The following is a 25,492-nucleotide window of genomic DNA, read 5'->3' as shown; positions in this document are numbered from 1 at the left end:
TTCTTTAAGAGTTCTATTTCTTTTCTCAGTTACTCCATTTTTTGAGGAGTCCTAGCTACTAAATATTCATGTTATATGTCATGTTCAGTCACATATAACTCAAGAGTTGTTGGTAAACTCAGTACCTCGATCGCTATAATTCTATTGACTGAAATAGATTTTTCGTTTTGAATTCGTTTTAGAAGCTTAATTGAATGAGTACTAATATGATCTTTACCTTTGAGAATTACAATCTAGGTAAGTCTATAGAAATCATAAACAATAACTAAAGTATATTTCAATCACCCTAAACTCATTACAGATATAAGTCCGAAGAGGTTCATATGCAGTAGTTATATACATCTTGATGTTGATTTACTTCTTTTGTTCTTGACGCTTAATCTTACATGTTTATCTAGCTGACATGCAGAAAAAACATGATTCCTAATGAAGTTAATATCAAGTAAATCGGTAAGAAAGTTCTATTTTCTGATATTGTTGATAGATTTAGAATTCAAGTAATTTAAATGTTTGTGTCATAAACAATGTTTGTCACTCTGAGATGCCATCAATCATGTAGGATGATCTGTTAGACCAATATTCAAAATAGATTTGTAGGTGTTTCCATCTTTGTTTCCTTGCAAAACAATATAACCATAAATATTTTTAACTGCACATGTGTGTTTCTGGAAAGCTACTGATTATCCATTTTCACATAGTTGACTAATGATGATTAGATTATAGCATAGATTCTCTACTAGAATTAAGTCATTAATAATGATATTTTTGTGAATAATCTTACTCTTATCTACGGTTTTACCTTTTGAGTTGTCCCCATAAAAGTTATTTTTGGTCCACAACAACTAATTGCTTCTGAAAGTAGATTTTCTTCGCCAGTCATATGCCTAAAACAGCCATTGTCAAGATACCAAATGGAGCTACTGTTTGAAATTTTTTTCCGCAATCACAAAGTTCAGTAAATGATACCTAATCTATTTGTGTCTAAAACTGGTTAGTCCCTTAGGAATTCACATTTGTACAATCATGAAGGATTTTTTTCTTCGAGCAGCCTCAAGAGTGTGTACAGTAGATGATTTATTCTTAAAAAAATGCATTTTAGGATGATGTTTTCCCTTGTTGTTCTTGTTTTCTAGTCTATATATCTTCTGGACTGGCTTACAATTATAAGTATTAGTAAATTTTAATTTTCGTTGAGGATTGTTCTACTGAAACAGATCCTTTACTGGATCCAGTGCTCAGATTGGCTTTCTCCTAAGGTTCAACATAACTGAGACCAACATATCTTCCTTTGTTTATCTGATTTATAGGTTTCTCAACTTCGAAATTAGGTTTGTTGTATTCATATACCGTACTGGATTTAACAAAAATGAATGCATTTCTCTTTGAGAATACTCAGTTTTTGCTGAGTAGTTGTTTCAGAAGTGGTTTCGTGCTACTGAATCTAATACCATTTTTGTCTCTGGATTGCTTCTATAGCTCTTGCATCTTCTCTATGAAACAAAAGACATATTCCATGCATTTACCAATAGTTAAAACTTTTGATTCTCAACCAGTAGTGCTTGTTAATCAGCATTCACTCGTTCACTCTCATTTTTCAACATATTCACTTTGGATTTCTAACATTGCAACTGCTCTCTTGTGAACTTATTGATTTAATTTAACAAGCCTTGGTTTTCAGTTTTAACTTCCTCGAATGATTTAGATAGCTTTGAGTACTCTTAAAGCATATCATGCAATGCTTTAACTAATTCATTACGTGTAAATTCTTCCGAATCAAAATCAAATACCTCATCAATAGTCGATATTGAATCAGAATTTGTCATGAGATGCTGAACTTCTTCAGCATCACTTTAACAGAATTAGATCTCTGAGTCAAAAGACTCGGAATTAGAATATGCCCACTTTTGCTTTCTTCAGCAATCATTACCTTGCAATCTTTTCGAGATTTCATGTCGTTGTCCTTATGTCCTTTCTTCTTATAATCATCATTCATGGGTTTAGGACAATCAACAATAAACTTACCAGTCTTCCCACAGTTGAAACATGATACGACCACGGGTGGTCAAGCTCCGAGGAAGGTATGGGATCCTTTGCAGTTGCCGGAGGGACCAGTCACGAGGGGACGCCTAGAGAAGTTCAAGGAGGCAATACAAGGAGTCATGAGTAAGCATGAAGAGGTCGTGATGCATGGGAGTACGTCGGGAGACCAAAAGAATATCATTCAAGCATTGTCGGAGAAGGCTGAGACTACACAGACGTGTACACGGACCTGCACACGGGTTCCGTGCCCTTTACAGCCGAAGATAAAGAATTCCAGTGTCTACACGGACCCATACACGGAGGGGGACACGGGGTCCGTGTCCCTTGTTTCCAGCTGAAGATTGGTTTCCCGAGTGTACACGGACCCACACACGGAGGCCTACACGGGGTTCGTGTCCTTGACGGCTTGGCGAGAAAATTTCCTTTTCTAGAGTTTTAATTATTTTGGAGTCTAGATTTGTGATATCTATTTATTATTAAAACATGTTTGCATGAAAAGTTGATACACAATTGACATATTATTTAGTTTATACAATAGTTTTTGAGATTTTCTCTCAAACTTTTTCAAAGCGTTGCTTTGTAACCAAAATCAAACTTATCAGAGTTTTTAACTTTGTGGCGTTTGTCGATCGTGCTTCTGCGGATTGTCTTAGACTCGTTCTTTGAAGTTCGTTATAGTTCCGATTGTTTATTTCGTGATTATTTGTTGCTAGACTTTTCATAGTTTAGAGGTGAAAATCACAACACACACTTGATTCAAAAGATCGGGACAACACATCGATCCTTGTTCGATATTAAATTGAGGGCGCGATTCATAGTTAATCGTGTTTGCTTTTTATTCGTACGTGGATTCGTATCATATCGATTTTCACGAGGGTTGCCAAGGACGGGTTCTTTGGAGGTTCTCTTGAACGCGATTGTTCCTATCATTGATTAGTTGTTGCTAGACCGCGTGATCTAGAGGCGATTATCACACCTATCGATTACTTGTTTCAAAGATCGGGACAAATCAAAGATCTCGTGGGCGGGATCATATCATTTGGTATCAGAGCTTATGGTTAATTGAATTCAAGTAAGTTTATCATCCGTTCTATTAACAGATCTAATTATTCTTTAGTTCCGCTTTCAGATCTGTGTTGTTATATCGTTCTTCGTCGTTCGTCAATATGTGATACACGAAATTTTGGGTCTTATTTATTTATCTTTGAATTTTAGAGGGAAAAAAAAATTCCAAAAATTCACCATTATTTCTTTTTGATACTTTGTTCTATTTCTATCTGTGAGTCATATATAAGTGTCTCACACAGTCAAAAAAAAAATTTATTCATTCATCTTCAAATTGCTTGTCTACGCAGTCCAAGTGAGTCGATCACATTTGTTCACAAGTTGAAACTTGATTGTTTGATATACAAATGCAATGCTTGAGCACCTTGAGAGAACTCTCGAATTTGAGTGACATTAATTGAGTGCGAGTGAATTTCTTTGGAGTGAACGGTGAGTATTTGTTGTGAGCAAAAAAATTTGAGAGAAAAAACGAGTGAATTTCTTTGGAGTGACCGTGAGCATTTGGGTGAGGATTATTTTATTGCTACTAACGTTTTCTTGCAGGTACAAATTTGAAATTAAATGGAGAGGGAGGTAGGATATAGTTCGAATTCGGGATTGTCCAAGGTCCAAATGGATGCGTTGTTCAGGCATTTTAGTAGGATGATGACGACCCAAATGGAGTCGTTACATGAAAGGTTGGATAAGCTTGAGGTTGGCGTTAGTGGGAGTAAATCTAAACATAAGGATTTGGGTAGAGATGATGAGGAATGTGATTTGGGCGGAGACGAGGAGAGTCAAAATGAGAATTGGGGTAGGATGGGAAGAGGTAGAGGATTTGGTAGAGGAAGAAGAGAAGCCTTACGGGGTAGATATGAGGGGAATAGGGAGGATGGTAATATGGGTAGTATTAAGATGAAAATTCCTTCGTTCTATGGGAAATCTGATCCGGAGGCATATTTAGAGTGGGAAAAAAGGGTAGAGTTTGTGTTCGAATGTCACCACTACTCCGAACCAAAGAAGGTTAGGTTGGCGGTGGTTGAATTTCTAGACTATGCTCTCATTTGGTGGGATCAATTAGTGACCACTAGAAGGAGGTATAATGAGGGACCCATTGAGTCTTGGGATGAGATGAAGAGAGTGATGAGAAAAAGGTTTGTGCCCAATCACTATTATAGGGAGATGTTTAAGAGGCTACAAACGTTGAGGCAAGGGGTAAAGAGTGTTGAGGACTACTATAAGGAGATGGAAGTAGTCATGATTAGGGCCAATGTTGAGGAAGATAGTGAGGCTACCATGGCTCGTTTTCTTTGTGGCTTGAACAGGGAAATTCAAGATCAAGTGGAGCTTCGGCACTACTTGGATCTAGATGAGATGGTACAAATGGCTATAAAAGTGGAGCAACAACTCAAAAGGCGTGGAGTTGGCCGCACCAATCAAACTGGGGGTGCATCATCTTCTTGGAGATCAAATGTGGTGAAGAGTGAGGAGAACAAGGTGGTGGCCAAGCCCAAAACTGAGACCAAACAAGAGGCGCCTAAGCAAGGAGTGCAAGGTAAATCTGAAACTCCTCTTAATCGATATAGAGATGTTAAATGTTTTAGGTGTCAAGGGTTGGATCATATTTCTAGTGAATGTCCTAATAAGAGGGTGATGATCTTGAATGACTATGGTGAGTATGAATCTCATAGTGAGGATGATGATGATGATGAGATGCCTGAATTAGAGGATCCTGATGAGGGCTATGGGGCGATTATAGATGAAACACTAGTGACTAGGCGTATCATGAGTGCCCAAGTCAAGGAGGAGGAGACTAACCAAAGAGAGAACTTGTTCCACACTAGGTGTTTTGTGAATAAAAAGGTTTTCAATTTAATCATAGATGGGGGGGAGTTGTACTAATGTGGCTAGTGTTGAGATGGTGGAGAAATTGGGCTTGCCTACACTAAATCATCCTCAACCATATAGGCTTCAATGGTTAAATGATTGTGCGGAGGTGAAGGTGACAAAACGTGTGTTGGTTTCTTTTTCGATTGGGAAATACATTGATGAGGTTTTATGTGATGTAGTGCCAATGCATGCTTGTCATATCTTGTTGGGTATGCCTTGGCAATACGATAGGAGGGTGACTCATGATGGTTTCAAGAATACGTATTCATTTATGTTAAAAAAGGATTCCATTGTATTACTTCCTTTGTCCCCAAAGCAAGTGTTGGAGGGCCATTTGAAAAGAAAAAAGAGAGATGAGGCCGAAAGAAAGAGTGAACAAAAAAGTGAGGTGACCTTGGAAAATAAAAAGAAATGGCTGAAAAAAAGAGTGATAAAAAGAGTGAGATAGCCATACAAAAGAAAAATGAGAGGAAAGAAAATGACAGGAAAGAAAATGAGAGGAAAGAGGCCAAAAAGAAATCATATATGGCCCAAAAAGGTGAGTTGATGCAATTGATGCACACACATGAACCACTTGTGTTGATTCTTTACAAGGAGATCATCCTTAACACAAGTGATATAGCCGGGTCCCTTCCGAGCATTGTTGTTTCACTTTTGCAGGAATTTGAAGACGTATTTCCGGAGGAGCTACCTCAAGGACTACCACCATTGAGGGGGATTGAACACCAAATTGATTTGGTGCCCTGGAGTGCCTTACCAAATCGTCCAGCTTATAGGAGCAATCCGGAGGAGACCAAGGAGCTTCAACGACAGGTAAGTGAGTTGTTAGATAAGGGTTTTGTGCGTGAGTCCATGTCTCCTTGTGCTGTACATGTTTTACTAGTTCCTAAGAAAGATGGCTCATGGCGTATGTGTGTAGATTGTAGGGCAATTAATAACATAACAATTAAGTATAGGCACCCCATACCTAGACTAGATGATATGTTAGATGAATTGCATGGTGCATGTGTCTTTAGTAAAATTGACTTGAAGAGTGGTTATCACCAAATTAGGATAAGGGAAGGTGACGAGTAGAAAACTGCTTTTAAAACCAAATACGGGTTATATGAGTGGATTGTCATGCCTTTTGGCTTAACTAATGCTCCTAGCACCTTTATGAGGTTAATGAATCATTTTTTGCGTGCACACATAGGAAAGTTTGTTGTGGTTTACTTTGATGATATCCTAGTGTATAGCAAAAATTTGGATGAGCATGTTAATCACTTCAGACTTGTGCGAATCACATTAAGGGCTGAAAATTTATATGATAATTTAAAGAAATGTGATTTTTGTACAAGCAAACTTGCCTTCCTTGGTTTTGTGGTAAGCTCGCAGGGGATACATGTGGATGAAGACAAGGTAAGTGCTATTCGAGATTGGCCAACGCCTACTACTGTTGGTCAAGTCCGAAGTTTTCATGGACTTGCAAGCTTCTATAGGAGGTTTGTTAAGGATTTTAGCACACTAGCAGCACCGATGATAGCGGTAATCAAGAAAAATGTTCCATTCCATTGGGGCGAGGAGCAAGATAAGTCTTTTAATCTTATTAAACAAAAATTGATTAATGCTCATTTACTTGTTTTACCTGATTTTGCTAATACCTTTGAGATTGAATGTGATGCTTCAGGTGTAGGTATTGGTGGAGTGTTGATGCAAGGAGGGCGTCCGGTGGCATACTTTAGTGAGAAGCTCAATGGAGCGGCGCTGAACTATCCCACGTATGACAAGGAGTTCTACGCACTCGTGAGGACTCTAGAGACGTGGCAGCACTACTTGAGGCCTAAGGAGTTTGTGATCCATACGGATCATGAGTCTCTAAAGCACCTTAAGGGTCGACAAAAGTTGAACAAACGGCATGCCAATTGGGTAGCATTCATTGAAACATTCCCCTACATCATCAAGTACAAACAAAGTAAGGAAAATGTAGATGGTCCACATGACAAATTTTATTTGCATCATGGTTTCTTGTTTAAAGAAGATAAATTGTGCATTCCCAAGTCATCAATTCATGAATTACTTGTTAGGGAGGCACATGGGGGTGGTTTAATGGGGCATTTTGGTGTGGCTAAAACTTTGAGTGCTTTGCATGAACATTTCTATTGGCCACGCATGAAACGTGACGTTGAGCGTGTTTGTGATAAGTGCATTACTTGTAGGCAATCTAAATCTAAAACACAACCACATGGCTTGTATACACCACTTCCCATCCCTAGTGAACCTTGGGTTGATATTTCTATGGACTTTGTTTTGGGGTTGCCTAGGACAAAGAAGGGGAGGGATTCTATATTTGTTGTTGTGAATAGATTTTCTAAGATGGCATATTTTATTGCTTGTCACAAAACGGATGATACATCTCACATTGCGGATCTATTCTTTAGAGAAGTCATTAGGTTGCATGGCATGCCTAGGACTATTGTTTCTGATCGCGATGTTAAATTCTTGAGTAACTTTTGGAAAACTTTATGGGCTAAACTTGACACTAAATTGTTGTTCTCTACTACTTGTCATCCTCAAACGGATGGGCAAACTGAAATTGTTAATAGAACTTTAGGAACACTGTTGCGTGCTATTCTTAGAAAAAACTAAAAGAATTGGGAAGATTGCTTACCATTTGTTGAGTTTGCTTACAATCGTTGTGTGCATTCTACTACCAATTATTCGCCGTTTGAAATTGTTTATGGTTTTAATCCTTTGACTCCGTTGGATTTGATGTCTTTACCTGTGAGTGAAAGGTTAAACGTGGATGGGAAAAAGAAGGCTGAATTTGTTAGGGGATTGCATGAAAAGGTCAAGGCCAACATTGAGAAAAGAAATGAACAATATGCCCGGCAAGCCAACAAAGGGAAGAAGAAGGTGGCATTTGAGAAGGGCGATTGGGTGTGGCTACACCTGAGGAAGGAAAGGTTCCCTGAGAAGAGACGTTCAAAGCTATACCAAGAGGCGATGGACCATTCAAAGTTCTTGAGAGGATCAATGACAACGCCTACAGACTCGATCTACCAGGTGAGTATAACGTGAGTTCTACTTTTAATGTTAGTGACTTGTCGTTGTTTGATGTAGCTGACGAGCAAGATTTGAGGACAAATCCTTTTCAAGAAGGGGAGGAAGATACGACCACGGGTGGTCAAGCTCCGAGGAAGGTATGGGATCCTTTGCAATTGCCGGAGGGACCAGTCACGAGGGGACGCCTAAAGAAGTTCAAGGAGGCACTACAAGGAGTCATGAGCAAGCATGAAGGGGTCGTGATGCATGGGAGTACGTCGGGAGACCAAAGGAATATCATTCAAGCATTGTTGGAGATGGCCGAGACTACACGGACATGTACACGGACCTGCACACGGGGTCCGTGCCCTTTACAGCCAAAGATGAAGAATTCCAGTATCTACACGGACCTGTACACGGAGGTGGACACGGGGTCCGTGTCCCTTGTTTCCAGCTGAAGATTGGTTTCCCGAGTGTACACGGACCCACACACGGAGGCCTACACGGGGTCCGTGTCCTTGACGGCTTGGCGAGACATCGATCCTTGTTCGATATGAAATTGAGGGCACGATTCATATTTAATCTTGTTTGCTTTTTATTCGTACGTGGATTCGTATGATATCGATTTTCACGAGGGTTGCCAAGGACGGGTTATTTGGAGGTTCTCTTGAACGCGATTGTTCCTATCATTGATTAGTTGTTGCTAGACCGCGTGATCTAGAGGCGATTATAACACCTATCGATTACTTGTTTCAAAGATCGGGACCAATCAAAGATCTCGTGGGCGGGATCATATCAAAACATGTCATGTAACCGGATGTTGACTCTTCTTGAAGTTTCGATTGGGGTTCTGATATGTTTAATGACTTCTCTTCATGAATCTTGAAAATTTCTTGATGAATAATGACATAGAATCGTTGCGATTTTCTCAGAAATTTTTTAATGGCAGTGTAGTAGTTGAAACACTTGAAACAACAATAGCAGCAGCAACAACTTTAGTTGACTGACTTGATGAAGGCCCTTCACCCCTTCTTACTTCCAGTTCAAACTCATAGGCCTTCAGGTATGCAAACAAGTCATGGAATTTTGGTTTGGTCAAATTCTTTGATTTTCTTATTGTCATAGTATTAACATCTCACTATTGAGCAGTGCTGTAACGTATCATACTTTTTGCTACTTAAAATTTGCGGAAAAATTTAAGATTTTCTTAAATACTAATAAATCTCGCGTTCATAAGTAACTGTCCAACCAAAAGTATTTGCAAAACAAAATTTCTTGTTTAAACAATGTAATCAAATCAAGAAATCAGAGTATTTGACATTTCATAAAAACTTAAAAACTTGGGCGGTCCTCGGGTCTAGCCTCATGCTCAGTCCAAGCCAGCTCCTTGGTCTACACCCCTAGTCTCCTCAAAATCATTCTCACCTGCATCGATCAAGTCTAGTGAGGCTAAAGACTCAACACGTATAAAATGGAAGTAACGAGTAATATGTAATAAAATCACATGCAAATTAAAAATAGAGAGTACATACTTGAAACTTGAACTTGTAATTAAACTTGAAAATACATACATAACATAGACGTGCCATAACGTGAACTTCTCTTAAACATGCTTGCATAGTTGTACATACTTGAACATACATAAACTTCATAATTTTTGCGTAGAGGTATGTTTCAAAGCAAGTTACCCATAACATAAAATGTCTGATCAGACTAAACCACAGTACTGGGCTAATAGGGAAGATCCACTGTAACATACATGAGATCCACGTTCATCCTTTAACAAGTGGATTGGTCACGTCCATGCTTTAACGCTTTCCAATCCTGATCCAAACCCGTTCATGCTTTAACGGGGTGGAGAGGTCCTCGACCACGTTCACCGACTTCCAAACCCATTGATAAATTGGTCACAAGACATTTATCATACCTCAAAAACTTTAAAATGTTTTCTTTGCATGTCGAACATACTTACTTGGCGTTGAGGGATTCGTTGGATCTCGCTTGGGACCGCTGCTACAATATACTAACATGAATTCAACATTTAACTTGCATAACTTAGACGTATTACTCGTACTCAACCACGAAGTACATAAATAGCTTATGACGTTCTAGATCACTCGGGACTTGACCTCGTTAAATCATCGTACTAACCCATGACATCGAACCCCGAAAAATCTCTAAAATGATGTGTGAACATTTCCCCAAAATAAAAGACATGAACTTACTATTTGAACTTGAAAAGAGGTGTAAACCAAACACTCCTTACAGAAGGGTCCGTGCTCGGGAGGTAATAAATTACCGCTCGAGCGCCAAGTCTCTGGAAACCTACCCTCAGACAGAAAGAGCGGCACTCGGGCGGTAAAAAGTTACCGCTCGGGCACCGAGTAAACTAGACTCCGCGACTCAGAAACTTACACTCTCCAATTTCGATTACACAGACTGTGAACAATGCCTCGGGACTCATTCTAGGACGCTATGGCACTGACTCGACACCATAAAATGTCCCAAACGACGACGCACACCACACAAGCAACAAATCCGTAAACTCAAATTTTGACACCAATACAGTTTCTTACGACTACTCGTTCTCCCAAGTGCCTAACGACGCGAAACAAAACGTCAATGACCATCTTAACATCATTAACAATATACCTATACGCAGGAACGATCACCCGTCGATCCTCAATGAAGCCTGCAACCATAAAACTTCAAGAACTCATCAATAGCATATATTTTCAGAAAACGCAGTTTGAGCAGTCCCACGAAAAATGTCATAACTCACTCAATTTTTATCCAAATATTTCGAATTTTATATCCAATCAAAGGTATCGAAAATTTCTACGTTTCAGATGTTGAAAGTTTTCTAAAAATCAAGACCGAAAAATCACAGTTTATAAAATACACGGAAAAAGAAATTTCAGATCTAAAAATTATTTCAAAACTTATCTAAACATTTTTCTGCTCAAACAATGAACGTCATACATGAATTTTTCCACATAATAAACAACACAACGCATAATATGACGAGATCGATGCATAAACGAAAGAATATACATGCCTTTGAATTAAAATTTACCGAACCGACGATACCGAAGCGGAAACGGAGCGAGGCTTGATTCGGGACGATTGTGGCACTAAAATCTTGCAACAAAACTCACGAAAATTTGCTTAAGAAATAAGAGAAGAGGGGCGGCTGCTAATGGCTTTTAGAACCCTAGGTTTTGCTCTCAAAATTATAACAAGGCAAATGAAAATGTGTGCGCGTGTATCGTGTATATGAGTGTGTGTGAATGTGTGTGTGCGTGTGTTTAGACTTAATTAGGGGAGTAATTTTGCTTAAGTAGCTATTTAAAATACTAATTAAAATGCTAACTCCATTAACAAGTCAATAAAAATACTATCCCTGCTAATCTTAAATAAAATCCTCTACTTTAAAATAAAATGAACATTTGCCGCCATAACCTTAAAATTTTAAAATCAAAGAGTCACCTAATAATTAAATTAGGCTTTTAAAATAATAAAACTAAATAAATTATTTAAAACGCTCCATCCTTAACTTAAAATAAATACCGCATTAAATATTTTGCCAAAAATAGTCGTCGGTCATTTCCTCGATCCCACCTCAAATAGTCGCCTGAAACATGAAACTCGAGAAACATTTTAACGTGCATCACCAAACATAATTAATTTAAAATAATACGTTTAAATAAATCATGCATGACTTAAACTCATGTTAAATTTAAATAAGTGAATTAACAATTAAATAAATGCATTGGTTTTACGTGCACTGAAATTGGGCTCTACAAGTGCTCTTGTAACCTTGAGTGCATCTTCTCTAAGTCATATTTTTTGCCAAGATCTGCTGGCTCGTTGATAATGTTACTGAATCTTTCATCAAAGTTAATTAAAATTTTATTCTACCTTCATTTTAACATTTCCGGAACTTTTGCATTTTTGCGGAAAGTTTACTTTCTTTTGTTTGGTCATTTCTTTCACATATCTGGATTAAATTTTTCTCAGATTTCTTTTGCAGAAGAACACATCTTGATTTTTCTGAAGGTGTTTTTGTCAAGGTTCTTGTACAAAATGTCATTGGCTACATTATTCAGTTAGCTTTCTTTTTATCTTCACTAGTCCATTCACTTCTGTGTTTTTTCAGCAAGCATTTGTGGAGTTCCTTCTGTTATAACCATTGTGTATTGGCTTTCATAATCTTAATGGTACCATCAGTGATGACATATCACATGTCATCGTCTTGTGCTGCAAGATTAGTTGTCCACCTGATTTTCTAGTCGTGAAAGTCTTCTTCAGAGAACATGAGAATCTTGCGGAAAGATGTCATAGCACTCCGATACCACTTGTTAGGATCAGTGAAGTGTTTTAGAAGAGGTGATTAAATAAACACTCCTAACTTTTTCTTTCTTTTTCTTCTGAAATATGTGCTTCAAACCTTTTAGGATTCAGAAGCTTATCTCAATCTTTGAAAGCGCAGTAGACTAATTAAAAAGTTCGAAAAAATTCCACAACACTTGATGAAATTTAAAAATAGTAGAAGGTAAAATAACACAAGTTTTGTTTCTGGAGTTCGAAAGATAAAACCCTTCTGTGACTCTTCTTATTCTATTTTCAGAAGGCTAAAAGACTTTGATTAGTACACAATTGTATGAACTCACTTCAGTAAGACTTACTCTTGCCTACTGAAACTCTTAGTATTACAACTCAACACTTAATGAATTTTGATTCTGAGAAATAATTTTTCTACATATTACAAACACTTCACACTTCACACTCTTCAATGGGTAAATACAATGAAAGAGTATGTGAAAATGGTAAAACAACGGTCTTCTGAATCTGCCAGAACTTTATAGTGTGTGCTGGTTTTTGTAAACTTTCGGTGTGATAAGCTAGAAGGTGTGAGTGATTTTGCAATTTGACAAAAACTCAGTATGTTTTGAACACATCGTAAAGCTTTTTTGTAAATCATCTTCATTATTCGAATGGGAATGGCTCTTGTTTCCGTTACAAGTATCTGAATCCAAGAATAGACTTGTTATTTGTTTTTGTACCAAAAATGGTAGTGAGCAATGAATGATACGTACGGTTCATTTTATTACTTTAAATAAAATGTACTATTTTTACATAACGACTACAATAATAGGGATATCCTGTGATAGATAGTATAAACAAAAGGATATTACTAGAGTAGTCTGACATATTATAGTAAAAGACTATCTTTCTGCTATTGCTATTGGATCTATATTACTTCATTATTAGTTCGGTCTACTGGCATTTATATTTAGATTGTGTTCTGATTTTCTTTAAGATGAATGATTCTTCGAGTTCTTTTTAAGAAGAATACTGCTTCTGGTTTTCTCAAGCAATACATCACCACAGTTAAAAGTATCCTTGTCAAATAAACAACAAATATATTATTCTAATAATTTTATTCCTTCTTTCGATTTTATTGTGTGCGAAATGATTCATCGAATAAAATAGTGAATTAATTCACTTACAATATTTTTTAATATTAAATTGTGGAAATGTATGTTATTGTTATATTTCAACTATTAAAGAATTCAAAAAAAAAATGTTAAAGAATTAAATTTTTAAAAATTTTAAAATTACCAAACTAAATGACATCAATAATCTAATTTAGGGGTGATCATATTTTTTATTAACCGCCTGAACCTTCGAACCGAATTGATTTTATAAAAACCACAATTAAAAATAGTAATCATAAATCGCATCACATACGCGGTTCGGTTATTTGTTTTTTTTTTGCCAAGAGCCACAGCAAACCGTGTCGTCTAAAGTGTTTGCCATAATATTTGGCCTAGGATTATAATAATTTGTAAACAACATATTCAATTAAAGAAGTCGTCATTCATTATATTTCAACTATCTTCAAAATTATTGTTCATACAAAGAAAACTTATCTTCTTCTTAATTATTATTTATATTAGTCTTTTATTAGAGTATTTATTTCTTTTACTACAATATTTAGTTTGAAGTTTGAAAGTAAAAAAGATAAAATAGTGTAAATGTCATTTTTGTCGTGATTGTGTTGTTAATTATTAATTTACTTTTGAATCTTGATTATTATTTTATCTATTTTTATCATTGAATTATTTTACATTTAAATATACTATATTATTGTTGTTATCAAATAAATTAGAATATATATTATAATATATTTCATTAAAAAAACTGTAAACCGACTGCAAGCGCCTGAAACCGCTCAAAACCGTAATAATAATTCTACATGTAAAGCCGCGATTATTTTTTAAAATTACTAACCGACCGCATATGGTAATTCAGTTTAAATTTCTTAAAAAAGATCGCAAAACCGCACCATGATCATCCATATTCTAATTAGATAATCAAAAAATAATTATTGACAATAATTATAACATTACTAATTAATTTCACAAATAATTATAAGAAAAACCGAACCCATAATTATTGGGACTAAAGAGATCGCAGGATTTCATAACCATAGGCGGCGTTCTTCCATCGATTCTATTCCTTTTCTTTTCCGAACCATTTTTCTCTCTTTCTCAATGGCTGCAAATTAACAGATTACAATAATTATTTGAATTTTTTTAGTTTCAACCATGCATGAATTATTTGTAGATACGTGTTTGTTGTAATTATACACAATAATTTATTGGCTCATTAGTGATTACAATATTTTTTTATCTCTTCGACACAAATTATGTCTACTCACAGGAGGATAATACATTTGTTCATTGGGAAGATGACGAGTTTCTCATATTTTGTAAGTTAAATTTTCTTTTGTTTTTTCATATCCATTGTTGTATGAATTCACTGCATGCACATAAATGTATACGTACGCCAAGCTTACGACTTCTACATGTGTGCGTGTGTTGTGTGTGTAGGAATGGATTACATGTTTTTGGGATTCAACGGAATTCAAGATTGTTTGTTTCCATTTTCTTTCCCACAAAGAAGACAAAAACTTGTGTGAGACGGTCTCACGGGTCGTATTTTGTGATACAGATCTCTTATTTGGGTCATCCATGAAAAAATATTACTTTTTATGCTAAGAGTATTATTTTTTATTGTGAATATCGATAAGATTGACCCGTCTCACAGATAAAGATTCGTGAGACCATATCACAAGAGACTTATTCCACAAAGAGTACGCAAAATTTTGGAATTTGAACAATACTTTTCTGGGATTCATGTTAAAGAATGACAATAATAATAGGAAGAGAAATTTATAAATTTCAATGATTATAATTATAATATTATCGTCTTGCCTTGTTCTAGCCAGCTGCCAATACGCAGATATCAAAAAGATAGGTATCTGCACGTTCTTTCCCATAGCTTCTCTACTATCTCTTGCATTATTTGTATGCTTATGGTTTGTACAGGACAATAAGCAGGTATGAATTAATGCACTACGAGCAAAGAAAAATATAGATTTCTCAAATATTTTTAGAAGTTATTTACGAGGTGGTTAACTCTCTGAGCTATGATGCAGATACTGTTAGAATCGAACTCACAAATGAGTGATGAAACTGAGAGTAGAAGAAGCTGTGAGGTATGAGTTTCATTGTCTCATATCTTGATCTGTATGAATAAATTTGTTGTTTTGTACTTTGATTATGATTACAAAAAAAATAAACATAAAAATTGTGATGCCTGTCGTAGAATGGATGCAGTTACAGACCACCTGGAAGCGAATCATTGCCTAAAGGGATAGTTGTTAAAACCTCTAACTTGGAAAGACAACCAAACCATTATGGGGATCTCCAGAGGTACTAACTGGAACTAAATTTAGAGTTTTTTCCTATATCATATGAGGCACTATATTCTTTTGGACTAGTGCAGCAGAAGATAAGTTCATCGATGAGTTTGTTTGCTGTGCGTGTTGGAATAAAGCAGAAGATAAATGCAAATAATCTCGTTCAAAAGGATAATAATGATCCGTATCTTCTATTTGTCTGTATATCTATATATATCAGCATGATCATGATATATAGAATCTCAAAATTGCAGTTCCTAGCAAGCAATTTTGTTGTGATGCTTTTCATTATGATGGCATTGTTGATATGTGGAAGGATCGTCAACAGAGCAATCAGGTCATGCATGTATCTGTGAAACTAAATGGAAAGCCTAAAATAAAATTTTACCACTCGCAAATGAGCGGGAATGTATCATATGCTTCGCCTGTATATAACCTTTAGGAGTTTATGGCTCGACCATATCAAAATATTATTTTTGGGACAAGAAGAATGTTCTTTCTCTCCACACAGTCATATTACTTGAAACGGATACATTTACATAGGGTCTCAACTGGGTGGTATCCTTGAACCAATCACGACATGAAATAAAAGGATTGTATCAAGAACCATGTTGGGTGTTCGATTTTCATTCGCAATAATGGATTTTCAGAGGGATGCTAAATCTATTAGTGTCATTGAATAGGTGGTTTGCCAAGAGATTCTTGTATCCTGATATAGTAGCAGATTATGATTATTTTTTCTTGTGGGACGAAGAGATAGGAGTCGAAAACTTCCACCCTGCACGGTATGCAAAACCCATATTTATTCTAGACTCAATTTTCACAAGACTCAATTTTCACACATTACTAGTATTAGTTTTGAAATAGGTATTCGGTGTGCAGATATTTATCAATTGTCAGAGATGAAGGATCAGAGATATCACGATCAGGGCTTGAAATAGGGGAATCTAAGGTGCATCGCCTTATAACTGCACGATGGAAGATATCAGAAATACATAGGTTTGTTCATGCCTATTTCCCTTAATAGCATATAACAATTCTAAAATCTATGAAAAAAAGTGAATGAAACCATTTTATAAGAAGACAATGCAGGTATCATATACAGTTAAATAAATGATAGTGCAGGAGGACTTACAAAGTTGGTGGTAAGGAAACTCAATATGATGATAACAGCACTCATCCTCCTTGCACAGGGTACAACAAATGTTCACATACACGCATGTATGGAGTACAAAAATTTAACATAGATTCATATAATGCTGTTTTCAGATGGATAGAAGTTATGGCCCCTGTGTTCTCCATGAATGCATCGCGTTGTGTATGGTGTATGATGCAGGTATGATTTATGTACTTATATAATTGAAATGAGATGATTTTACAGATAAATCCTTATTGGTTTTGTCGCAGAATGACTTGATTCATGCTTGGGAACTTGACATGCACCTTGGTTAATGTGCACAGGCAATTGACATTCCATCCCTCTTTTTACCTTATACACACACATTCACACAAATATACAGAATGCATGAATAAATACTTTCATGATCGTCAGGGAGATCGAACGAAAAACATAGGAGTTGTGGATGCTGAATACATAGTTCACTATGGCTTCCCAACACTAGGAGAAGAAGAGGTACTGAGTTGCATTGCAATTTGCATGCATGCCTGGAATTTCTAATGGATTTTAATTGGATGATTGATGCTGCATACACAGGGAAGTTCGAAAGCAGAAAAAATAAAAAAGAAAGTCGAGGAGAGAAGACAGTCGTATAACGAGTACTAGATATTCAAAAGGCAGTGGAAGAAAGCAGCAGAGGAGGATCAGCGTTGGACTGATCCATATCCACATCAAACTCTTTAAATTGCTCATCCATCAGCTATGATTTACCAAGTTTCTGCTATTCAACTACCAACCACCACCTTAATTCATAGTTCTGGTTAATTGGTGTAGCTGTAACATTTAAGGGAAGCCAACCATGTTTATACCAATACCAATCAAGTAATGTATAAATATTTTGTAGGACTTCAACGTTTAGAAAACAGATATTAAGATGCCAATGATTTTGTTTCTTCTCGAAAAATTAAAAGAAATTGCCCATGGACCACCCTCAAAGACAGACATCAGCAATAGCAATAAAACTCCAACAATCTATTCTAAATATCAAAATTTTGTTCTAAAGAAACACATTAAGTAAACTTAATTGATCTACACAATTACTTGACTCATCTACTAATCATAAAACAAAAATATACATTAAATGAAATTTATCCTCATTTGTGTTTAACTAAACAAGGATGGATTAATAGAAATTTCATGGATCTTTCCCAGCTCCTAACTCCTCCTATGCCTCTCGTGTAATTCCTACCTATAAACCCCAAATCTCTCCTCATCCTTTCAACAAACAAAATTCAAGGAAATCGAAACTAGATATGACATCCGAAGCAATTACAAGTCTTGGGAGTGAAAGAACAGTAGCCAAAAGGCCTGTTTGGGATGTTGCAATTGATTGCATAGCAACATGGAGATTCCAAACAGTATCTTTTGGCTGTACCCGTACCTCCTCCACAGCAAGTGCACAAGGCACAAACCCCGAAGCTTCCGGCCAGATTTCTCCGGTTCATTGTCAACACTTCCTTCCCTTCTGGCACCATCTCCATCCCCACATTCGAGGCACTCGTAAACCCATTTGCCTGCAAATCCACAAGTGTTGAATTTGGAAGCAAGACGCAATCTTTAACAAGATTATTGATGGGATCTGTGTAACATAACAAATAATACAAATGCAGAGACTGTGTGATAAAGATACTCACAATTGGTGAAAATCTAACTCCACAGAGAGTAAAGGCGAGCAACAAAAGGAACAGTGACCAAGAAATCCCACTCCCACTTGCGCGCATCTCTTATGGGGAGGATGAGAGATTGTAAGAAAAGAGGTGTGGGTTAGGTGTGAGCGCCTAATGAATGATGCACCCCACACAGTTTTCACTTAAACCAGTTACTCGCTGTATGTGTGTACGATTTTTTTTATAATTATTTATGGACAAAAATAAAATTTGACAAATTATAAAAAGATTAAATTGATATTTATTTATATTGTTGAAATAAAAAATATAAAAATAAAAGTGTGTATTTAAATTTAATAAAAAATAGTGACTCTCGTGTGAGACCGTCTCACTGATCATAATTTGTGAGACGGGTCAATCTTACCCATATTCACAATAAAAAGTAATACTCTTAGCATAAAAAATAATATTTTTTTATGGGTGACCCAAATAAGAGATCTGTCTCACAAATACGACTCGTGAGACCGTCTCACACAAGTTTTTGCCTTAAAAAAAACAAAAAACAAAAGTGTAATATTGATATCAAAAGCAGGCATCTAGGAGTTGGAACCTTAGATTCGATAGTACAATCAAAGAGTTTGGTTTTACTAAGAATCATGAGAAACCCTGTGTGTATAAGAAGGTCAGTGGGAGTGCTGTGACATTCCTGGTGTTGTATGTTGATAACATTCTACTCATTGGGAATGATGTAGGGATGTTGCAATCAACTAAGATATGGTTAGCGAGTAAGTTCTCGATGCAGGACTTGGGTGAAGCATCTTTTGTATTGGAAATACAGATCTATAGAGATAGATCAAAGAGATTGCTTGGTCTCACCCAGTACACATACATTGATACCATCGTGAAGCGGTTCTCGATGGATGAGTCCAAGAGAGGACATCTACCAATGTGTCATGGCGTGTCCCTATCCAAGTATATGTCTCCCAAGACTGATGCAGAGATAGCGGCGATGACAAGCATTCCTTATGCATCTGCAATTGGTAGCATCATGTATGGGATGATATCTACACGTCCTGACGTGGCTTTCGCACTAAGTGTAGTGAGTAGATATCAATCGAACCCTGGTCTTCCACATTGGAAAGCTGTGAAAGACATCCTCAAGTATTTGAGAAGGACCAATAAGTTGTTCTTGGTCTATGGAGATGTGGAACTGAAATTGGAAGGCTATACTGACTCTAGCTTCCAAAGCGATATCGATGACTCGAAGTCAACCTCTGAATTCATATTAATGCTCAATGGTGTTGTTGTCTCTTGGAAGAGTTCCAAGCAAGACAGTACAACGGATTCCATCACTGAGGCAGAATATATTGTTGCATCAGCTGCAACAAAGGAGGCTGTTTGGATAAGGAATTTCGTCCAAGAGTTGGGCGTCATTCCTAATGGAGTTGCTCCTGTCCCGGTGTTTTGTGACAACACGGGAGCCATTGCTCAAGCAAAGGAGCCGAGGTCTCATCAAAAGTCCAAACATATACTGAGAAAGTACCACATCCTCCGAGAGATAGTGGAAAGAGGAGATGTCACGATTGACAAAGTCGGCTCCGCAGATAATGTTGCTGATCCGCTAACTAAGCCTTTACCTGGACCATTGTTCGAGAAGCATCGCGAATTGATGGGTTTGAAGCATATGAGTAGTTGGCTCTAGTGCAAGTGGGAGATTGTTAGAGTAGGTGCCCGTTGAGCCAAGTGTTGGTCGAGAGATCATGTTTAAACTCTATGTATAAACAATATTTATTTTAATAATATTTGAAATTATTGTTTTGGCACTTCTTTATCTGTATACTCATGCTAGTTGCATAGATAAAGCCCTTGAATATACAAATAGTAGAATGAATATGATGTCCAAGTGGCTCTCACTTATCGAGTGGAAACGTCCTAGTTTATGGTTGTACACCATTAGTCCTTATGACCCGGGACAACATTGAGACTCTATGTGCTAGCACTACACTTTGACTTGTTTACCGACTCTCAAGGGGTCATCAGGTGGCAAGGTTGGGTGTTCTGTCGAAACATATAGGAGTCGATGCATTGTAGTCAGGGATTCACCGCTTACCTTCGGGTATGGATATCCTATGTGATATCATGTGTATGTAGTTTGAAATCTCTGATCAGAGTATGGTGGTAATTATGAAAGGGGTTTCATAGATTACACCATCGATGCAACTACGACATGACACATACTATCGATTCATTGATAACTCTCGATATACCAATGGTTGTCGAATCGGTCAGGATATATGAGTTGAAGGGACCGTACTGTATGCTAACCATAATTGAATGGTTCTTGCAGGCACTATCATTTGATACCTAAAAAATCATGTAAGCGATGCTGCTAGGCGTTTAACATGATTGGTTGGGTACTATCAGACTTGAGTTCTGACGTTCTTGTTATCAAAGAGTTGATAATTAAGAATGGGACAATTGGGGTATGCTCGTATAAGGAATGTTCAGTCCGAATCACATGGAGATGTGAACCCACGGCTAGTTGTATCAATAAACCATTGAGGGCTACACAAGTACTAGCTTTCTAGATCCCGTTGCGAAGTAAAATAGTTCAATGTGTTGAACTGCTTATAAAAGAGTTTATAAGCATAAGGAAAAATAGAAGTATGACTTCTATGAGGGAAATGTAATTTTTAATTTATGAATGTGTTCTTAAATTAAAAGTTGGCCAAATAAATAATGTATTTGAAAATTGTGATTTTCATAAACATTATTATGGACTAAATTAAATTAATTCAACTGTTGAATTAATTAAACACTAGTGGACCTATTAGAGTCCAAATAATTAAATTACTTCAAGTGTTGAATTAATTAAATAACATTGGACCTTGTAAAGTGCAATTGTAAATAATTATTTAATTAGTGGACTTGAGTAACATCAAGCATTGTTTAGTTGAACTCAAATATGTTTGAGACAATTTAAATTAAAAGTCCATGGGCCTTTTGTAAATATTACAAGCCCACTTGATTTGCATGCTTGAGAGGTGAAAGGTTGTGGACTACTTTTGTTTAAAAAATTGGCATGGCATGCAAAATGTTGTCACTACTTTTTCAAGACCCAAGAAAATTCTTCCCTTCCCTCCTACACAAGTGACTTGGCCGAAATTCTATAGGAGTTCTCTCCTCATTTTTCTCTCCATTTTTTCTTCTTCAATTGTTGAGGATAGAAAATACTTCTCCTTGAAAAATCTTCTTATTTTTCTAGTGCAAAATAAGAAGGGTTCTAGCTTGCAAGTGGTGGGCCTAATTTGAAGCAAGGAGAGCTTGTAGAAGGTCATCCCATCAAGAGCTAAGGTGTTTACACCTTAGTTGAAGCCATCATCAATCCATTGTGATTGATAGGTAAATTTCTAAACACCCTATGAATGTCATAGCTTGTGTTTTTGTATTTGCTACACACTAGTATTGAGGCGCTCGAAATTTTATGCTAGAAAATATGATTTTCGAAAATTTTGTTGCTTCCGTTGCGAATTCGGGCACCTAAAATCGATCCCTTTCAGAATGTGCCCAGCCTCTAACAATTTGCCCACCTCTTTTCGTACAACTTTATCTTTCTCCGGCCCGAAGTGTCTTTTTTTCTGCTTTGCAGAGCGAGCATTCGGCAAGATGTTCAACCGATGCTCTGCAACATCTGGGCTCGTTCTTGTGAGTTCATGGGCTGACCAAGAGAACACGCTGAGGTTAGCCTGTAAGCAAGTAATGAGTTCCTCCTTGACCCTGGGGTCTAGGTCAGGGCTATTTTGAGAGTTTTCTTCTCGGGCCCAAGCGCTATAACCTCAGGCTCTTTATCTATCACCTCCTGAACCTCCTTCCTCTCCACGGAAAACCCACTCCTTCCCCTTCTAATCATATTGACTTCCACCCGCGCCCTCTTTCCCTCTTCCTTCACTATCCCTTCATAACACTTACGTGCGACTTTCTGGTCCCCGCACAAGACTCCGACCCCTTTACCCACATGAAACTTCAGCTTCTGATGATATGTGGAAGCTACAGCTCTAAAATCCTTTAGGGCCGGTCGGCCCAGAATTCCATTGTAAGCGGATGGGGTGTCTACCACGGTAAATGTTGTCATCTTTGTTACCCGCCGAGGCTCCTGTTCCAAAGATATATGAAGGACAATCTGACCCAACGGCGGGATGTCATGTCCTGCAAACCCATATAGAGGAGTAAAGATCGGCTCGAACTCAAATCCCTCCACCTTCATCTGATCCAGAGTGCTCTTGAACAAGATATTCACAGAGCTTCCATTGTCAATAAAGATTCGTGCCACATCGTAATTGGCAACGGTGGCTGTCACCACCAAGGCATCGTTATGGGGAGCCACAATGCCTCGGAGGTCTTCTGGCCCAAAACTGATGACAGGATCTTGGAGTAGGTCTGCACCCCTAGATATTTCAAAGTTTTCCAACCTCCTCCCATGCGTTTTTCGAGCTCGCCCGGAATCTCCATCAGTAGCATCCCCCGAGATCATATGAATAATTCCTCTCGTAGGGTGGTTATCCGCATTCGTTCCCCTCCTCGGTTCAACGGGCTCCCGAGGGACATCCTGACCTTGACCTTCCCTCCTCGGCTCCCCAACCCTCTGATTTATCCATGGAGGGCCTCGACCCCGCCTAGGAGATGGGCGAGATCTCGGCTCATTCTCGGATGAGGATCCTTCTTTCCTGCCCCGCGTTGGAAACCTATCATTGCTCTCCATCCATTGCGACTTCTCCCCCCCTCTTCCCTGATTCCCTCACCTCCATCACTATATCCTGATTCCTCTTTAGAGGAACATGCGATGAGAAATGTCCTCTACCTCTAGTCTTGTCCTCCTCCCTTTCACCCGCACCCCTCTTCCTTCATCCCCTCTTTGCTCCCTCAACTCTTCTCACTCCAGGACGGTGCTCCAACCTCTTGTGCCTCTGGGCGTCCTCTAGATTCACATATTTTTCCTCCCGAGCTAACAGATCATCATAGCTCGACGGAGGTTTCTTGACCAAAGATTTGAAAAACTCTCCTCCCCTCAATCTTTGTGTGAAAGCACTTATCATGATGTCAGGGGTGGCAGCTGGGATTTCTAATGCTGCACTGTTGAAACGCTGGACAAATTCTCGCAAAGTTTCAGCATCTTGTTGTTTCATCACAAAGAGGCTCAAATAATTTTTCTGATGTCTTTTACTGCTAGAAAATCGGTGTAAGAAAGCCATACAAAAATCCTCGAAAGACTGTATGGATTTGGGCTGCAGGGTATTAAACCATTGTTGGGCTGACCTCATCAACTTGCCCAGAAACACCCTGCACATGACTCCATCCAAATACTGATGCAACATAGCTGCATTCTCAAATCTCCCCAAGTGTTCTTCGGGGTCAGTATGTCTGTCATATTCTCCCACTTTTTACTGTCGAAAATTTGGAGAAAGTCCTTCTTCCAAAATGGCCAGTGAAAAAGGACTTCCTCTCTTGGGGGTCGGCGCTCTGCTTCCCACCTGCTGCCTCAACATCAGTATTTCCTTCCACATCTCTCCCATCTCTACAATCCATTCGGTTGGGAGGGGTTGTGTCACTTCAATCCTGCTCTGCTGGCCCTCAATATTTTCCTCGCTCCTGGCGAGTGGCCTGCTCTTCAGCGAACATAGATTCTTGGTTCCTCTTCATAGCCCCATCCACTGTCCGAGTGATAAATTGGCTCAACTGCTCCATGGTCAAGTTCCCCACATTCTCATTGGGATGGGGTTGCTCGACCTTGGTCTCTTGACGAAGTTGTTCAGTTCTTGTCTCCTGACGGGGTTGTTCTTGCCTCGCCTCAGCATGGACTGTTTGGGTCCCATCTGAGTACGCGATGATGCTGAGTCAACTCTTCTGCTCCTTCTCCTCCCTACCATCTCTACGTCTCAACTCAAATGTTCCCACAGATGGCGCCAAGTGATACTCGCGGGAAATTTAGTTTCCGATTCCAGCGAGTATCACTACTCCAAACGCAGGTTTCAAAATGGTCTCGAGCCTGAAATCACGAATAAGACCATTAGAATGGGACCAGGAGGGTGTCCTGGCGTAGCCCCTCCCACGCTCAAGTCAGAAACTGGAGATATAAGTGGAGAGCAGCTAAGGGTGCTGCTGAAAATAATATAGTGAATGAATCAACTGAACACTCAAACATGGTGTTTATAGGAGAATACCTAGGCCCTTTATGAGCTTGTCTTCCATTTGGGCTATGGATGGGCCAGGGGTAGTGGGCTCATCCATGGGGTATCAGAATACCTGGGCCCTTGATGGGCTTGTCTTCTAATTGGGCTAGGGATGGGCCAAGGGTAGTGGGTCCATCCATGGGACATCAATTATTATTATTATTATTATTATTATTATTATTATTATTATTATTATTATATAAAATAATGAAAAAAAGATTTTTTTTATACTTAAATTGTATAAATTTGAAAAAATAAGATTTTGGACGATGAAATGTGGTAAAACATGCATAGGAGCATTGACGGTAGTTTAATTTGTTTGAGGATTTAAAATTAAAATATTTTTGTTACACCGTTATCATTCACGACTTTTGGAAAAACCACACACGACGTTAATAATTTGGAGAATTATTTGTTTGTTGAAAAAATATATGTAATTTAAAAGTGACACTTCAAGATGTACCAGAAGAAACACCGAAAAGAAATATTTTGAATTTAGATATTTCAATCTTTTTAACTTCACGAGAAATTAAGAACATTATAAACTTTATTTCCCCTATATCGATATGCTAACTATAATGTAAAAAATATGATTAGTATTTGTCCGTCAAGCCATTGTTGGACTATTGTTGAACTTTTGTAGTATTGGGCTTTGTCCATTTGAATGAGAAATTGGACTAGCTTGTGGATGGTAAGTGGGAAGTGTCCCACATAG

The 25,492-nt window shown here is 37.8% G+C and overlaps 2 protein-coding genes across 2 annotated transcripts in view; one reads left to right on the top strand and one right to left on the bottom strand.

Moving 5' to 3' along the window:
• LOC140808175 (auxin efflux carrier component 5-like) overlaps positions 1–17,546 on the top strand; it is a 44,089-nt gene extending 26,543 nt beyond the window's left edge. The window contains exon 5 of the mRNA XM_073165228.1: positions 17,532–17,546. The gene's annotated coding sequence lies outside the window, so the exon portion shown is untranslated. The remainder of the gene's footprint in view (positions 1–17,531) is intronic.
• A 354-nt stretch (positions 17,547–17,900) lies between these two features.
• LOC140808176 (uncharacterized) lies at positions 17,901–18,728 on the bottom strand. Its single transcript, XM_073165229.1, has 2 exons — positions 18,578–18,728; positions 17,901–18,457 (listed from the first exon to the last, which is right to left on the bottom strand). The coding sequence occupies exons 1-2, from the start codon at positions 18,662–18,664 to the stop codon at positions 18,191–18,193; spliced, it is 354 nt and encodes a 117-aa protein (XP_073021330.1). The 5' UTR covers positions 18,665–18,728; the 3' UTR covers positions 17,901–18,190.
• Positions 18,729–25,492: the final 6,764 nt, after the last annotated feature.

Source organism: Primulina eburnea, chromosome 12, assembly GCF_022965805.1.
Source record: "Primulina eburnea isolate SZY01 chromosome 12, ASM2296580v1, whole genome shotgun sequence".
NCBI lineage: Eukaryota > Viridiplantae > Streptophyta > Magnoliopsida > Lamiales > Gesneriaceae > Primulina > Primulina eburnea.
The sequence above is the reverse complement of the archived record's forward strand: the minus strand, read 5'-3'. Positions and strand labels throughout refer to the sequence as shown.

Excerpts from the sequence above, each read along its gene's own strand:
- LOC140808176 (XM_073165229.1), bottom strand. The coding sequence starts at position 18,664 with ATGCGCGCAAGTGGGAGTGGGATTTCTTGGTCACTGTTCCTTTTGTTG. Across the intron at positions 18,458-18,577 it reads GAGTTAGATTTTCACCAATT|GCAAATGGGTTTACGAGTGC; the intron begins GTGAGTATCTTT and ends GTGGATTTGCAG.